Source organism: Nothobranchius furzeri, chromosome 18 (assembly GCF_043380555.1).
Source record: "Nothobranchius furzeri strain GRZ-AD chromosome 18, NfurGRZ-RIMD1, whole genome shotgun sequence".
Taxonomy (NCBI): domain Eukaryota; kingdom Metazoa; phylum Chordata; class Actinopteri; order Cyprinodontiformes; family Nothobranchiidae; genus Nothobranchius; species Nothobranchius furzeri.
The window spans coordinates 20,760,552-20,778,033 of NC_091758.1; the positions used below are offsets into that span (position 1 = coordinate 20,760,552).

Genomic DNA, 17,482 nt, shown 5'->3' on the forward strand with positions numbered 1-17,482 from the left:
TCGAAACCCGTGTGGATTAGCCGCCTCTGCTCACAGTGACGTCCCTCAGCGGCAGCTAGTTATAGTTACCAGTCTCGAGTTCACCACTCATGCACTATTCATTGGTATATCACATCACTCCTGCCCAACTTCAGACTTGGACAAACCCAATTCTTTTCTGTACACAACTTCACATTGTAGCCTTATTCCAGAAGCAATCTAAATGTCTAAAATGCTCATGCAGGGTCCCTAAAGCTTTGGGTTGTAACAGAAAAGAAAATTTAAAGGTCAGAAGGTGATTTCTTCAAGGGAATCCTCTCGGATCTACCAGGAGATAAAAGAGCCACTCTTGTTGTATGGTATGTATGAGTTTATTTTAAGTCTTTCATATTGAGCAAAGATCTAATGTTTTTTTTCCTTAAGAAATAAGATTATGTTCTTATTTGGTATTTAAATATCCAGAACTAATTGTTGATTCTCCTTTGTTCTTGATTTGTTTATAATGATCCGATTATTCTGAAAATCCTGAAAAAGGTCTGTTAAATTATTATTATATCAAAGAAAGTTCTGTTTTTGATAGCAGCTGAAACTAACCTATGAAAACTGATGGAATCCTACAAGCTAATTTGAATAAAAATTACTTTTTTGAGAATCCAGTAAAATCAATATCTTACATTTGCACTGATTAAGAGTAAATAGAGTACTTTGTTGATTAATTTCTGCAGAAAAACAACACCAAGTGTATTATTTTTCACAATGCATGTGAAATGTATCCCATCAGTTGATGAATTAAGGTCAGAGGATTAAATAATTGAAAGACCCATTCAGACGGCCCAAAAGGTGTGGTAGCACGTTTACAATAATCTTTGAATAATTGAATAATAAACTTGAAAAATAAATTTAAAGTTTTCTCTTTTTTTTATTGATCTTTAGTTCCGTTCAGATGAGTTACTTCTGTCTTTTGATCAAAACTCTCTTGGCTACAGCAGATAAAGAGAAAAATCAATAATTTCTTTAGTTTTTCTGAAAAATATGAAATTGTTTGGCACAGTAACTTTAGCTTTATCAGTGTTTTTCAATCATCTGACAGTTTTCTTTTGTAATGTTTTTCACAGAGCTCACCAAGGTTTGGTGTGAACCATGAAGCGCAGTAAGCACCGTGGGCAAAAGGAGGACAGAAACGGAGGTATCGTCTTAAACAGATCCTTTGGTTCGGCTCAGAAAGTCCCGGCTGACGTGACACGAAGGGTGCTGACCAATTCAGCCTCCTTTTCTCTCATTGGAAAATTTTGTCAAACCAAATTTTGCAAAAAAGGACCTCATTCTGAAATATTTTCACATTTTGATTCTGCTGTTGAACTCAGCAGTATTTTGAAATTCATTCCAAGCTTTAAAAAACTTAAATGTTACATTTGATCACACTTTGAGACCATCTCATCTGATGGTTTGTCTTTTATGTTAACTCCAGAGGAACCAGCTATTTTGGAAACCCAGAACCTGGATCATAATGGCATGCTGCTGGGTGGACTAGACCCTGACACCATCTCTCTGGCTTCAGTCACAGCCGTCACCACTAATGTGTCTAACAAAAGGCCAGCATAATTTTTTAACTGCCTTTAATGTAGTTAGGATTGCTTTTTGTAAATTGTTTCTGAAGATAAGCATTGCTTATTATTGCACAGATCAAAGCCGGACATCAAGATGGAGCCCAGTTCCGGAAGGCCAGTGGATTACCAAGTAAAGCAATGCCACTGCTGTGGGGCTCTAGATGGGGTTGTGTCTAATGTGATGAAATTAATCATTGGTTTGGGTATTTCAGGTCAGCGTGACAGTGATTGAAGCCAGACAGCTGGTGGGCCTGAACATGGATCCAATGGTCTGTGTGGAGATCGGAGATGACAAAAAGTACACCTCGATGAAGGAATCAACAAACTGCCCATACTACAATGAAGTAAGCTAGCCATGATTGCTCATTTTCACTATAAGGACAAGGTTTGTTTCAAATATTACAATTTTTTTATAATCTCCTCCAGTATTTTGTCTTCGACTTCCACGTTCCTCCAGATGTCATGTTTGACAAAATCCTCAAAGTGTCGGTAAGTATCTTTCATGAGGTCCATTTTAACAGCCATTCAGTCATTATACAAATAGAATTCAAAAGGTCAAGGGTCAATCAGAAGTGCAGTTGGCCAATGAATATGAATTAAAACATAAAAGCAGTAAATATTAGCACTCGTCTATTTCTTAGTTAAAATATGAATACATGAATGTTTCAAGTAGGATTTGGTCGACCAATTAAGCTTTAAAGTGACAGTGTGTATTTTACCTGTTGATGGGGGCAGACAGATACCTAAATCATTGCAATGAAGCAGTATTTTTGTGTTGGAGTATGACCTTACCAACGGATGCCCATCAGAGTCAAAAAGCCCTGGGGAGTGAAAACTTTAGCAAAAATAACAACCACATCAGACTCAATTTTATCACAGGCAACAGGTGAAGAGGTAAATGTGTAAAACAACAACATTAAAAATGACTAAAGTTTTGTAACCGTTTGTTACAAATCAGTAAATGCATTTTGTCCTCATGGGCTCCCGTAGAAGGAAACATGGCATCTAATATGGCGTCACCCAGACACTTAGACCTGCTCCCATGTATTTTAGACCTGATTTTTATGGTTAGATGCAATGAAACCTCCAATAATTTCAACAAGGCATCATTTCATTAATTTTCAACAACACTTTGATGGATGTTTCAGGAAATTAATGGTAAAAACTATACATTGTCCCTTTAAGGTGTAATTATATAATATAAAAGCTTTATATAAATAAAAGCTGCAATAGCAAATTTGGAAAATAAATTAAATGTAAATTTTTTTCATGCCTAACCTTCTAACATAGTATAGCTATAAACATATTGTGGAGATAAAATTCATGGAATCCATGGAAATGTTCTTGATTATCTAGTATACAATTATGGGAAGCTGCATTTAACAATATTACGTAAATCATTAGATGTAAGAGAAAGTAGAACCACTGCCTACGCAGAAATGCAGATGGTAAAATAAATGGCAAGTGAAAGATGAACATTCGAATGGCACCTATGTTAACTTAAATAAAACTTTTAATTGGATGAGTCACAAACTATTATTATTGAAGAAATAAGGCACATGAAGCATAGCTCAGTTATCCATAAAGTTTTATTTAAAAGTAGACATTAGATTGGGTAAATTAAAGGCTTACTAACAGGAATCGGGGAATTCTCCTGTGGAGTTCCACAAGGATCAATGATTGGTCCCAATTTTTTCCTACAATACGTAAATGATTTTTGTTGTATTACAAACTTGCTGAAATTCATTTTCACTTTTTATTTATTTATGGTATGATAACAACATAAAATCTTAATTAATTACCGCTACTACTAATAGTATTTGGTGTTGTCTTTGAGCCCTGCTGCATCTGCTGGTTATCATGTTAGGTGTATTCCTTATTTGCCAAAAGACTAATTTAATTGTTTATGCTTTTCATTTATCCAACCCTAGGTAATCCACTCCAAGAATCTTCTGCGCAGCGGAACTCTGGTTGGAAGTTTTAAGATGGATGTCGGTACAGTCTACTTCCAGCCAGGTGAAAAATCAGCAATTATCAAGTTTGATATTTTCAAACTTGGTCCAGCCCAATGATACATTGGTTGATTTCTTTTACAGAACACCAGTTTTACCACAAATGGGCTCTGTTGTCTGACCCCGATGACATCACAGCTGGTGGTAAAGGCTACGTTAAATGCGACATTGCAGTCGTGGCTAAAGGCGACACCATAAAAACTCCTCACAAGGCAAATGAATCCGATGAAGATGACATTGAGGGGTAAATATAATAGTGGTTAGAGCAGACAGTTACTGTTAAATCTATAGATTTTTTTAGAATAAAAATTACATAAAAGTTAAAAACAATCATACACTGGTGTTAGGAATCTGTTGCTACCGGAGGGGGTTCCTGCAGAGCGACAGTGGGCCCGTTATTACCTCAAAATCTACAAAGCAGAGGGTCTCCCCCGAATGAATACCAGCATCATGGCCAACGTCAAAAAGGCCTTCATCGGAGAAAATAAGGATCTGGTTGATCCATATGTTCAAGTACTGTTTGCTGGGCAAAAGGTGAGTGCTGCCGGAGGTCACCATCAGAATTCCCTTTAATTGTTTTTTAGAAAGCAAAATAGTAATTTATTTCTGTTTGATCACAGGGAAAAACCTCAGTACAGAAGAGCTGCTATGAGCCCATCTGGAATGAGCAAATAGTTTTTACAGAGATGTTCCCACCCCTGTGCAAACGCATGAAGATCCAGATCCGGGACTCAGACAAAGTGAATGATGTCGCTATAGGAACACACTTCTTAGATCTAAAGAAGATTTCCAATGATGGAGACAAAGGTGATTTATCAATAAGTGCTCATCTTCTTCATCTGTATGAAGAAGAATTATCATCCTTCATTTTCTTCATTGTCAAACAACCAGATTCACTTCTCTTGCATCTGTTATTTCTCAGGTTTCCTTCCCACACTGGGACCTGCCTGGGTGAACATGTATGGCTCCACCCGTACCTACACCCTGATGGACGAGTACCAGGAGTTAAACGAAGGTCTTGGTGAGGGCGTGTCCTTCAGGGCCCGTCTGCTAATCAGCCTGGGTGTAGAGATCCTGGACCCCTCCTCTCCTGACATAATGACCTCCACGGAGGTGCAGGTGGAAGGAGTGCCCAAGATCTCAGAGGTGGGTCCCTCTCTGCATGGGTAGCCATGCAGATGGAGCCAATTGTTTCTACTGCTGACGGGTCACTGTAATGCGATTAATATAAATTATTAATAGGACATATTTAGCCCTCGTATTGTATTACTGATACCTGTTGTACTGAGCTGTAGCAAGCCTCATATGGGTTAAGGTAATATTTGATGACTTCAGAGGGTTATGATAGTTTTGGACAATTTTCTTCTGAAAACAAAACAACATTTTTGCTTTTTTTTGTCCTTGATTACATAATCACACTTCTTATTGATGTCATCAGAGTGCCACTGGGAAGGTTGAGGAGTTTTTCTTGTTTGGGTCTTTCCTGGAGGCCACAATGATTGACAGAAAAATTGGTGATAAGCCGATCAACTTTGAGGTCACCATAGGTATTTGTATTTTTGCTGTGCTGGGTTGATTAGAAGCCACTGAGACACAAAACAAATCATCGTAATCGATCATTTACTGTTTTCAGGTTACTATGGAGACGAGAACGATGGTGCCATCCAACCAAAAACAACAGGGAAGAAGGGCGGAGGTGATGAAGAGGAAACTGAACTGATTCACAACTCCAGTGAGGACGAGATGGACGATGATGGAGACCTGACTTCGGTGGCTATTACTCCACCCATGAAACCTGTCATCACTGACCGGTCAGAGTGAATTATATCATTACTAACCCAAACATCAGGGAAAAAGTCAAGAAAACGCGATTGGCATGATGCATTCATACAAATGAGCCAGGATTTTGCCACATTTAACCAAAAAAAATCAGGATTTTCTCTTTTCATCCACAGAAACTATTTCCACCTGCCCTACTTTGAAAGGAAGCCGTGCATTTACATCAAAAGTTTGTGGCAGGACCAGAGAAGGAGGCTCTACAATGCCAACATTATCGATAACATTGCTGACAAATTGGCAAGTCGGCATCTTCATCTTTGGCCAAGTAAATCCCAGTCAACACAATATTGTTTAATACTAAGAAAACGGAAATGATATTCTCCTGCAGGAGGATGGACTAAATGATGTGCATGAGATTATCAAAACAGAGAAGACCTACCCTGAACGCCGACTAAGAGGTGTTCTTGAGGAGCTCAGTCAAGGCTGCAGGTATGTAGTCTTAAAACAAATCCTGGAAAAACAAGAGTGTGACTTGTAACGTTTCCTCTAAACTGACTCTTGTTCTTTCAGCCAGTTTATTTCATTGGCCAACAAGGACCAGAATCATTCTGGCAAAACCAAACTCGACCGGGAGAGGCTGAAGCTGTGTTTGTCGGAAGTGGTATGCTGACAAAAAGCAATTAGATTTTTATTAGATTGGAAAATGTGTTTTTACTGTTTTTAAATGTTCAACATGCTCTGACTGTAGGAGTCCATAGGCCAACAAGCTAAGGTCATGAGGTCACAGGTGAAAAAAAGCACAGTGAGGGATAAACTCAAGCTGGCTCAAAACTTTCTTTTAAAGCTACGCTTCCTGGTCGATGAAGTAAGACGGCCAGCAAACAAGTCACATTATCCTTATCTTCTATTTTTTACTTTATTAATGTGTTTGTTTTTTCTTGTAGCCTCAGCACAGTGTTCCTGACATTTTCATCTGGATGTTAACTAATGGGAAACGCGTCGCTTATGCTCGTGTTCCTTCCAAAGACATCCTTTATTCCAGCGTCGATGAGGAGAAGGGAAAAGACTGTGGAAAAGTCAAAACCATCTTCTTAAGGGTAAGATTAAACTATCAGAACTCATTTAATTCATTCACCACTTTTTTTTAATTGATTTGACCTTTTGTTTGTCAATTAAAGATCCCTGGTAAAAAAGGTTTTGGGCCTGCTGGCTGGACCGTCCAGTCCAAAATAGAGATTTACCTGTGGCTGGGTCTGAATAGACAGCGCAAAGATTACCTGAGCGGACTGCCCAATGGGTTTGAGGAAAACAAGCTGTCCAAAGGACCCGGCCTGCCATGTTCACCTCCCATCAGCCTCACCTACATGAGTAAGCTCATCAGCTGGTTCAGAATTCCTGCAAGCTCACTGGAAACACAAAAACTTGTAATCTATTGGGCCATTCCCATCTGTACCAGGTCGGCCCGGGCCGGGTAGCCCCAGTCGGCCCCAGCCTGGCCCGGTTGATTCCACACATCCTTGCCTTAAGCCCATGTGGGCTGATTCTACCCACCAATCAGAGGCTTGCTCTAATGGAAGGTGTGAATTTGCTGTCAGCAGTGGGTGTGTTGGCCCTGGTCGGCCTGAAGCAGACTCCCTCGAGAAGAGGGCTGAGAATGAGCCTTGGTTGGCCCGGAAAAATACCAGGCCACCCAGATATGTAAACAACCTATGCTACCCGGCCCGGGCCGACCCGGTACAGATGGGAATGGCCCATAACTCTCCACTGAAGGTCAAAATTGTAGTTATCTCATGTTGAAAAATGATCTTGAAAGTCAGGTTATGTTTCATTTCACATTATATCACAAGATCTTACTAGAACGTGATTGTCTCAGCAACAATCACATCAGACTACAGCTAAAGGGCTCTATCTTTGAGAGGGTTTTAGACATTTTAGTGTGTGCTGAGCTCAGTTAGATCTCACCATCTTAAATAGGTTTGCTCCAAACATTAGTGCCACAGTTATTACCCTTTATTCTGTTTTTAATGTTGATTGGCTCTGGCGGCCATCTTAAATACGGTAGATCTAACGATTGCTGATTGGTGGTTGACAGTGAAACAGATCTTCCAGCTGAGGGTCCACATGTACCAGGCTCGCAGCCTGTTTGCCGCTGACAGCACAGGTCTGTCTGATCCCTTTGCACGAGTTTTCTTCTCAACACAAACCCAAGTCACTGAGGTGAGTGGGTGTGCCTTTGACATAGATGTGCTGCTGCTCCTTTACGACCATGAACATCTTGTCTTGTTTTTCTCCAGGTGCTGGCTGAGACTCTCTGCCCCACCTGGGATCAGCTGCTGGTGTTCGAGAACGTTGAGCTGTTTGGAGAAGCTTGTGAACTGAGAGATGATCCTCCCATTATTGTCATTGAATTATATGATCAAGACACAGTGGTGAGGGACGTTTTCCTTTTGACGTTTGTGTTCAGAGGGAAGAAAACTCAACCTTCAAACAGCTCAGAGTTGTGAATTTTCTTACTCTAAATAGTTTTTTAAAAGCTGATTTTAATTTGAATTTGTACCATTTGACGCATCATGATAGAATATGTTTGCTGATTGACAATTTTATATTTGCTCCTGACAAAAACACCATTGTATTGGATGACCCATTTGGATAAGTAGAGTGTGGATTGCCTTTATGTATGGTAGCAGCACTGCCACGTGTGCAGAGCACATTTTATAAAAAGGCATGCAAGAGGAATAGGATTTGCCCAGGAGGACAAATTAAAGCACTTCAAATGAAAGTCTTATCCCTGTTGCATTCCTTTAAGTCACTTTGTACGTGTTGTGTATGTGGCCAGAAATAAACTGACTCTTTATAACCACTAACTGCAAGAAAGATTTAGTTTCACAGCTTCCAGAGGCTTTATGAAGTTATTCAACAACAGCATTCCATGGATGTACATCTATTTTGCAGTTTACTGGTTATTTTAGGAATCTGAGTTTTGTTTATTTGCTTTGTTTCAAGCTCTTTTGATCCTATATGTATTTTTAACCCAGTCTACCAGGAAACATGCACTCTTCAAAGCCATGTTTCTTTATTTTCATCAGAAAAAATTATATTTTACTGCAATTGTCTTATTTTGATTAAATTTCTTGCAGTCTAAAAGGAAAATATGGTAGATTTGGTGTAAAAAAAAAGAGTTTTCCTTAAAGCATTAAGTCCAGGTTTTGTGTTTAATTGCATGTTTCATGCTTCCAGGGGAAAGCGGACTTCATGGGCAGAACCTTTGCTAAGCCTGTGGTCAAGATGGCAGATGAGCACTACGGACCCCCACGCTTCCCCCCACAGCTGGAGTACTACCAGATCTACCGTGGGAACGGTGCTGCTGGAGAAATGCTGGCAGCCTTTGAACTACTTCAGGTTGGCTCCTCGCCATTCTCCAGGGAGTGTACCTTTCCTGTGGTTTTTATGCAGCCATGTTTTGTCTCTTAGATTGGCCCTAATGGAAAAGCAGATCTTCCTCCCATCGATGGTCCTACAGATATGGACCGTGGCCCGATCCTGCCTGTACCACTGGGAATCAGACCAGTGCTCAGCAAGTACAGGATTGAGGTGAAACATTCCCAATCACTTGTATAAACTTACAAAATACATTAGGCCCGGCTCACATGGAAGGATTTTAAAGTTGTTGAACATTTTTCAAAATGTGAGGGGATCCCATACATGGTGACAAAAACACCCTAGATGTAACAGTCTTGGTCCTATAGAGTGTGGTGTCTGGCCACATGGCAAAAAACTACACACTCCGCTTCTTTTTTCACAAATAGACGAGAAATCTTGCAAAACCTCTTTAGATCAAACGTGACGTTTGAGTAAACAAAAATGGTGGACTTCTGTCACCTCGCTTTCTTTGGCTACAGTTAACATTCAACAGGCAGCATGGCCGTTTGTCCTCCAAACTGGGCCAAGACAATCCAACATGTTGAATATCCCTGGTTTATGATCTGAGCAGTCCTAACGTGTTTCCGAGCAGATCAGAGCACTCCTAACACGCCTTACATGGTAATTTTCTTTAGAGCCATTATGTAATCAGGAGATCCTTAAGCTTGTCAGATTCAGAGAAACAGGTAAAAAGGCCTTAGTGGAACGGTCAATAACACCAGGTCACTTTATTTTGTTTAGGTTTTGTTCTGGGGCTTGAGGGACTTGAAGAGAGTGAACCTTGCTCAAGTGGATCGGCCTCGCGTGGACATCGAATGTGCAGGAAAAGGAGTGCAATCCGCCCTCATTCCCAACTACAAGAAGAACCCCAACTTCAGCACTCTTGTCAAGTGGTTTGAAGTGGTACGGAGTTAATTTCTTTCCATTCCAGTTTCATCAAGGGCAGTCTTGAAGTAAACAGACAAACTATAAAAAGCACAATACCATTTTCCAACTAAGTAAGTGTTCATGCTACATACCATCAGATAAGAACCAACACATGTATCTTCTGTGTGTCAGGACTTGCCTGAGAACGAGCTGCTCCACCCACCATTGAACATCCGAGTGGTGGACTGCAGAGCGTTTGGACGGTTCACTTTAGTCGGCAACACCGCAGTCACCACGCTGCGGAAGTTCATCTACAGGGGAGCTGACAAGCAGGCCAACAACTGGACCACTACAGGTTGAACCTTAAACCCGAGGCTCATGTTACATTCAAGCTTCACAGAAGTTTAATTACACTAAGTACAGTGAAGCTAATGGAAAGATGGACTGTGTGTTTAGGCATGTATTCCTGTGCTCTTCATAGGGTTTATTATCTTGAAAGTTCAACTTATAAATGATGTTTATTTCTCAGAGGAAATTGTTGTTGTCAGCATGGAACCGGAACCTGGCTTTAAGAAAATGGAAACTGTGGTCAAACTGGATTCTGTAAGTTTTACCTGTAAGATCATGCATCCTCAATCACAGATCAATGTAAAACTATTCACAATTCCTCCAAGGAATGAAGAAATGGTAATCCTCTGTTACAACCAGCTGCTATTTTAGCTGAATGTGCAAAAAGAACTGACTTTTTGTCATGTTTTTGTTGGCTAAGTTTGAGTTGCTGTGGCGGCCATGTTGAGTTAGATTTAATCCAACAGTTGATTGCAAATGTTTAGAATAGAATCAACGTTATTAATCCCACAGTGGGGACGTTCACTTGCTACAGCAGCACCAACACTTAGAGAAAAGGAAGAAGAAAAATAATAAGGCTACAGGTAAACACACAGAGGCAATAAACCAGGGCTGCCAACTTCTGAGCATTTCAAAGAGTGAGACGGGGTCATGGGGTTGGGAGCGGACAATTCGCCGACCGTTTGGAGCGTGGGGGGGGGGGGTAATATTGAGACATTTTGTCCTGTACAGAAGAGGATTAGAGCCACTGACAAGAGAAAGAAAAAAAAGAAAGAGAGTTCTTACTTTTTTCTCAGAATTCGGACTTATAATCTTGGAATTCTGACAGAGAATTCTGGGAAAAAAGTCAGAATTCTTTTTCTTTTCTCTTTTTTTCTTTTTAGTGGCCCTAATCCTCTTCCGTACCTCTGACTTTACAGAGGGAACTGACCTTTAATTAATACAAATTTTCTTTTGGTGAGGTAAATTTTACACCCAACTCTCCTGACTTCATCCAACTTCTTCACTCTAGTGCCATATTATTGTCTACACATGTCTACACCATAGTTAGACACTCATTTATATAGTTTATCAGCAAAAAAGTTGATTGGGGATGACTTGCTCTTTAAACTAAGAATTTCCATGTTGAAAAAGTGGTCAAGTTTGGATTGGCTCTTAGCTACTACAGCTAATTTTGCCTCTTTGTTCATAAAAACAACTATTTTTAGGGTCTGTTGTACATGGCAGATGAAATTATATTTATAAATTTCAAAATATTTAACTAAATATGTGCCTTTCTTCTTTTGATGTTGGCCAGTGATAAAACATAAATCTATGGATCCAGGTTTTTGTGATATTACCAATCTACTTGAGGAAATAATGTCATATTTTAGCTGAATTACAATGATGTGATCACTGAAGTCTTTCCATACATTCCTCTGCAGTGCTCTGAAGCTGTAGTCAAAGTTGAGGTAAGCAGTTTAATTCATACATCTAAATGAAAATGTTTACAGTGTGCCGAAATATCTCAAACCGTTTTTGACAAAAGTTGTTCCGTGTTGGCTAAAAGGATGAGGACAAGGATGGAAAGGGGAAAAAGAAAAAGAAGAAAGGAGAAGAACCTGAAGAGGAGGAGCTCGATGAGAGCATGTTGGACTGGTGGTCCAAATACTTTGCCTCCATTGAAACGCTGACTGAAGTGGGTTTCATCCATTTTTTTACAAGGTCTAGACGTCATGCCTGAAATAATATCAGGAGTGTATCACATTTCTACTTTTTCAGGCTCTCAAGGCTCAAGAGGCAGCTCTGTCTGATTCAGAGGACAAAGACGACATGGACATCACCGATGGTGGAGGTAAAACCATATTAAACGTCTTTAAGATTAGGGTTAGGGTTTCATAATTTATTCTAATCAAATCAATAAAATCAAGACCTCCTAGAGACTCAGGTTTACCAGTGGGGAACCAGTCAGTAGCTGGGAGGCGGAGCCAAAATAAAGAATGAATCAACAAAAATGAATCTTTAATTCAATCTAATGAAACTATTCTTTTTATTGTTTTGATTTCAACATTGAAACACTGAAAGTCAGTTTTACCAGCTTCTACAACTATTGTGTGTAATTCAGTGGCAGCTTTCTGTTCACGCTTTAATCGCCACTCCTCTCAGATATCAAACCTGATTCTCCTGTAAAAGGAGGCAAGAAAGGAAAAGGAAAGAAGAAGAAACCACAGGTTGATCCATTCACTAAGAAAAAGCCAAAGCTGGATGAGCTGAAGGTACCGTATAGTTGAATTTGTTATTGGATTACTGAGGAGAATGTTTGCTCTCATGAACAGAAATAAATAACTATATGTGCTCAAAGGTATATCCAAAGGAACTGGAGAGTGAGTTTGACAACTTTGAGGACTGGTTGCACACTTTTAACCTGTTCAGAGGAAAAGGAGGGGATGACGATGACCAAAGTATGACAGATGAGGACCGAGTTGTTGGAAAATTTAAGGTGAAAACCTATTTATTTACTGTTATTTTGCCAGCTTGGTAAATTTTTTGTATAATAAAATATACAAATATATTTTTATGTGTTTTAATCCAGGGCTCACTGTGTGTGTACAAAGTGTCGGATGATCTGCCCAGAGAAGTGAGCTTTGACTCCAACTTGGGAATGTTTCAGAACATTCCAAGCAATGATCCCATCAATGTCCTCGTCCGCATTTATGTCATCAGGGTGAGCTGCCTGCTCTAAAAGCATCATTTACAGCTATTTTCAATATGAAGCTATTGAAAATATCCTTTTTTGAAGGCAACAGATTTGCATCCAGCAGACATAAATGGAAAAGCTGACCCCTACGTCGCAATCAGACTGGGAAAAACTGAGATTAAAGACAAAGAAAACTACATCTCCAAACAGCTGAACCCTTTGTTTGGCAAGTAAGCGATTAAAGGCTGTTTCTGGTACAGTTAATGAATTATCTGACGCCTTTTCATTCTAAATGTCATGTCTCAGATAAGATTGAAATCATTTCTCATATTGTCAGATCTTTTGATGTGGAAGCCACATTCCCAATGGATTCCACACTGACCGTGTCAATTTACGACTGGGATCTGGTGGGAACTGATGATCTGATTGGAGAAACCAAAGTGGACCTGGAGAACCGCTTCTACAGCAAACACAGAGCCACGTGTGGCATTTCATGTAACTACGCCATGTAAGAACCAAATACCCAACACGTAGAAGTGAAAGGAGGCAAAAAAAGTGTGGGATTTATAAGTACTTTGGATCAATTCAGCAGTATAATCATTTGAGTTGTGTCAGTCATGGATAAGTAAACAAAACATTCCATTTGAACTACTTTTAAGGAACACTGCAGCATTTTTAAAGTGTGTTTATGTACAGAATCTATACATTCAACATATTACCTGTTGTAGATTGTTTAGTGAATTATCTCAGTTTAGGAAAATATCATTCAAGTGTGATGAGCTAACAGCTAATCTGACCAAAGCTAAGATATTTCACATTGATCTCAAATATCAGCTCAGATTCCCATAAAAGATGTTTTCAGATGTTTTCAATGTATTAGATCATCGTGGCAAAACTTAGCTCTTGATGTCTAATGTACAAATCAATTGTTTTCAGGGTTAAAAAAGTGGGTTTCACCATTTCTCTGCTTAAGTTAAAGCTAAATAAGCTGCTTCAGTGGGAATAAGATATTAAATAATTCATGGATTAACTTTAGCTCACTGTTTATTTGAGTATCAGTGATTTCACTGTGTTAATTTTGGGTGACTACTCCGTTTCCTTTCTAGCCATGGTTACAATGTGTGGAGGGATCCCTTGAAACCAACACAAATCCTGGCTAAATTGTGTAAAGATGGCAAGTTAGATGGACCACACTATGGTCCTGGAGGAAGAGTGAAGGTTGAGAATCGGGTCTTCATGGGACCAACTGAGATAGAGGATGAAAATGGTAAAGACAAAAAACTATTTCATATTTCTTTAGAAAATTTAACCTTAATAAAAAGTGATTTTGATGTTATTTTAGGTTTGAAGAAACAGACTGAGGAACACCTTGCTTTGAGTGCTCTGAGGCACTGGGAGGACATCCCTCGAGCTGGCTACAAACTGGTCCCAGAGCACGTGGAGACTAGACCACTGCTCCACCCTGATAAACCAGGAATTGAACAAGTATGTTACTGGCATATTTTTAAAAGACATGTGTGTGTGTGTTTATCACAAAACAAAAAACAGCATTTCTTCCATTTATATGCACGTAGGGAAGAATTGAGATGTGGGTAGATATGTTTCCCAAGGGCATGACTGCCCCTGGGCCTGCACTGGACATTTCCCCAAGAAAACCAAAGAAGTAAGCATCTAAATGTTATATGTGACTCATAAGTGATCAAAGATCCAGTTTGAAACCAACGCATTTAGGAATGAAAAGCATTGCTAAGATTCAAATACTGTCATCTGTGCAGGTTTGAGCTGAGGGTCATCGTGTGGAACACAGATGAAGTGGTTTTAGAGGATGACGACATCTTCACTGGCGAGAAGTCCAGCGACATATTTGTGCGAGGGTAAGTGTTGTGCACAGTCAAACCAGGATTTAAAAAACAAACATTTGTATTTTAAGGAAGAATTGTGAATCTACTCACCGCTTGTTTTCTGCAATAGTTGGCTGAAAGGACAGCAGGAGGACAAACAGGACACTGATGTCCACTACCACTCCATTACAGGAGAGGGAAACTTCAACTGGCGTTTTGTCTACCCCTTCGACTACCTCTTAGCTGAGGAGAAGATCGTCATCTCAAAGAAAGAGTCCATGTTTGCCTGGGATGAGACTGAATACAAGATTCCTCCTCGGCTTAATCTGCAAGTGTGGGATGCAGATCACTTCTCAGCTGATGATTTCCTGGGTAAAATCCATAGACAGTAGATATAAAATGGACAAACACTTTGTCACGTCACCTGTAGGTTTTTGAAGAACTGAACTGAAATCCAGTGGGTGGTTCACACTACCACCATTTTGGCCACGTCACAGGTCTTCTCCCTACCTGAAAATAGAAAAATAGAGCTGGGAGTAAGGCTATGAGGTTGGGGGACAGATGATTGACACCCAATAAACTCTGAGCCAATGTAGCTACAAGCTAACCGAAGCAAACTGAGATCTGTGAGCCCTTTTAGCCAGACAACCATGGTTGAGCAACTCTACCCAACACTTTAAACATGAAGCCGAGACTGAGGCCTCTCTGACAAATATCAGTCAAAAGGACATGCCCCTAATCGTTCTTAATTTCAAGCTTTAATAACATAAAAACTGATGAGTTACAAAAAATATTCACCCCACTCAGACGACCATAAATGGACCAATTTTTTTGAACCAGGCTATAAACATGTTTCTGCTGTGAAGGTGGCATTTTTAGCATGGCTGTCAATGGAAACTTGCTCCTTTCTGGAGCCAGACCCTAGTGGTTATGAGGAGAACTGCAATGTCTGTTACTTTTGTATTGGTCTTCCATTTTGCAGGTGGAGTTTCCCCCTTTGTACAAACCAAATTCAACCATGATACATGCAGTTAAATTTAACACTTTAGTTGGAAATTTCATAAATTTATAGGAAACTAGGCAGTTTTTAATTTGAGTGATGATGTGTCTACACAGGTGCGATTGAGTTGGACCTGAACCGGTTCCCACGTGGTGCCAAGACTGCTAAGCAGTGCACCATCGAAATGGTGACAAATGAAGCAGAGATGCCCATGGTGTCCATCTTCAAACAGAAGCGGATCAAAGGCTGGTGGCCTTTTGTGGCCAGAAATGAAGAAGATGAGTTTGAACTCACGGTGGGTATCATTGCAAAATGAAGTCATCATGTGACACTGAGAACGCTAAAACGTAGGACAATGTTTAAGAATAAATTATGCTGAATATAAATGTTTTAACATTAAGATATTAGTTTTAAAACATATGGAAGAAACACAGTCTAACAAGAATATGATGCTTTTAGACATTGAATTCATGACATAAAATTTTAATTAGGTGAAATTATGTGTTTAATTTTTTAAATTTAAAATTCACCAGCAAAAATGTAATCAGTAAAATTCACCTTCAGAATTGTATCTTCCAAAATTCGACTGCAGAATTTCAATGTAAAAATGCTATTAGCAAAAATTCTTCAACAAAAATTTTGCTGCAAAAATTCAACAACTGACGAGACCTCCTGGTGGCGACCCAAGCAATAATCGGCACTCAATCAGGTAGACACCTCACTGGTGTCTATCAGAGCAGGAGAAACAGCTGGTTACTGCCATTTCATCTTTAGGAATTACTACCATAGTCTCTAAATAAAAGCATTGAAAGGGTCATTTGAATAGCATAACATACTGCTTTTGTGTTTTGCCTTCATTCTGACATTTTTACGTACATTGACATTTTTTAAATCTCCATCACAAGACACCTGTAAATTCAGGGATCTGGAAGGCATGGCAGCATAAAGAAATCCTGATTAGACAGATTAGATTAATCTCACATCTCTATTCAAACGACAGCCTTCCCTCATCATGTCCATGTTTATTACATAATACCTGGATCGGTTTTTCACAGACCTGTTTAATGGCACTCCTCCCATCTACATGTGTAGGCTTGTTGGCTTGCTGATTGCTTTGTTTGTTACTAAAGGGTAAAGTGGAAGCTGAGCTGCACCTTCTGACGGGGGAGGAAGCAGAGAGAAATCCAGCTGGTGAAGGACGCAATGAACCAGAGCCTCTGGAGAAACCCAAGTACGAAAAGATCCCTTGTTTGTTTTTTCTTGTAAACTGTGGAGTTTAAATTTCGACAATTACATTTTCTAGTTTTTGAGGGACCTATGATTGTTTATACAAAATTAAAGTAATGAAAAAGACCAAACTGTATCCTTACCCTCTGTGGTGTCCAAACCACATTCTGGTGTTTGACTGGTTTGGGTAACTTTCGTTCATGTCTCTGAACCCCAACAGCCGACCAGACGTCGCCCTCCTCTGGTTCCTCATCCCACTCAAAGCTGCTAAACACCTGGTTTGTGACCAGTACAGATGGCTGACCATCAAGATAGTCACAGCGCTCCTGCTGCTGGCCATCTTGGGTCTCTTCCTCTACAACATGCCTGGTTACATGGTGAAGAAAATGCTGGGAGCTTAAACAAGGCAGGAAAGACTTTCCCTTTTTTGGAGTGTGGTACAAAATGACATTGGGGGGGGGGGGGGGGTCTTTTTCCACAAAACTATTTAATAAACTATGAGGAATTTATAAAACATGTATTAATTCAAGTTCATCCCAATAATAGAAGTGATAATTTGTTTGAGTGTGTCCATTGTTGGGAATTAATTTGTACAAATCTTTTATTGGGTTGATAACTGGATAGCTCTGGGTGGTTTCCTGAAATGTGTTACTTGTTCACATTACATTCGTTCTTGACTCCTAACTTTCATTCATATTTGTTATATTTGACATTTTATTGAAAAT

At 39.7% G+C, this 17,482-nt stretch overlaps 1 protein-coding gene across 1 annotated transcript; it reads left to right on the forward strand.

Annotated features, from left to right (window-relative positions):
• The first annotated feature begins 1,102 nt into the window (after positions 1-1,102).
• On the forward strand, positions 1,103-17,200 carry LOC107392000 (otoferlin). The gene is made up of 41 exons (XM_054741758.2): positions 1,103-1,165; positions 1,448-1,571; positions 1,662-1,716; positions 1,799-1,930; positions 2,013-2,075; positions 3,518-3,602; positions 3,683-3,842; positions 3,946-4,132; positions 4,219-4,405; positions 4,521-4,744; positions 5,037-5,145; positions 5,232-5,409; positions 5,554-5,674; positions 5,766-5,866; positions 5,948-6,038; positions 6,126-6,242; positions 6,322-6,474; positions 6,556-6,745; positions 7,470-7,594; positions 7,672-7,806; positions 8,615-8,776; positions 8,849-8,968; positions 9,539-9,700; positions 9,857-10,019; positions 10,194-10,267; positions 11,437-11,463; positions 11,562-11,690; positions 11,774-11,846; positions 12,158-12,267; positions 12,354-12,491; positions 12,585-12,716; positions 12,792-12,919; positions 13,027-13,197; positions 13,796-13,956; positions 14,032-14,174; positions 14,264-14,352; positions 14,465-14,563; positions 14,661-14,902; positions 15,647-15,825; positions 16,661-16,761; positions 16,978-17,200. The coding sequence occupies exons 1-41, from the start codon at positions 1,120-1,122 to the stop codon at positions 17,156-17,158; spliced, it is 5,367 nt and encodes a 1,788-aa protein (XP_054597733.2). The 5' UTR covers positions 1,103-1,119; the 3' UTR covers positions 17,159-17,200.
• Positions 17,201-17,482: the final 282 nt, after the last annotated feature.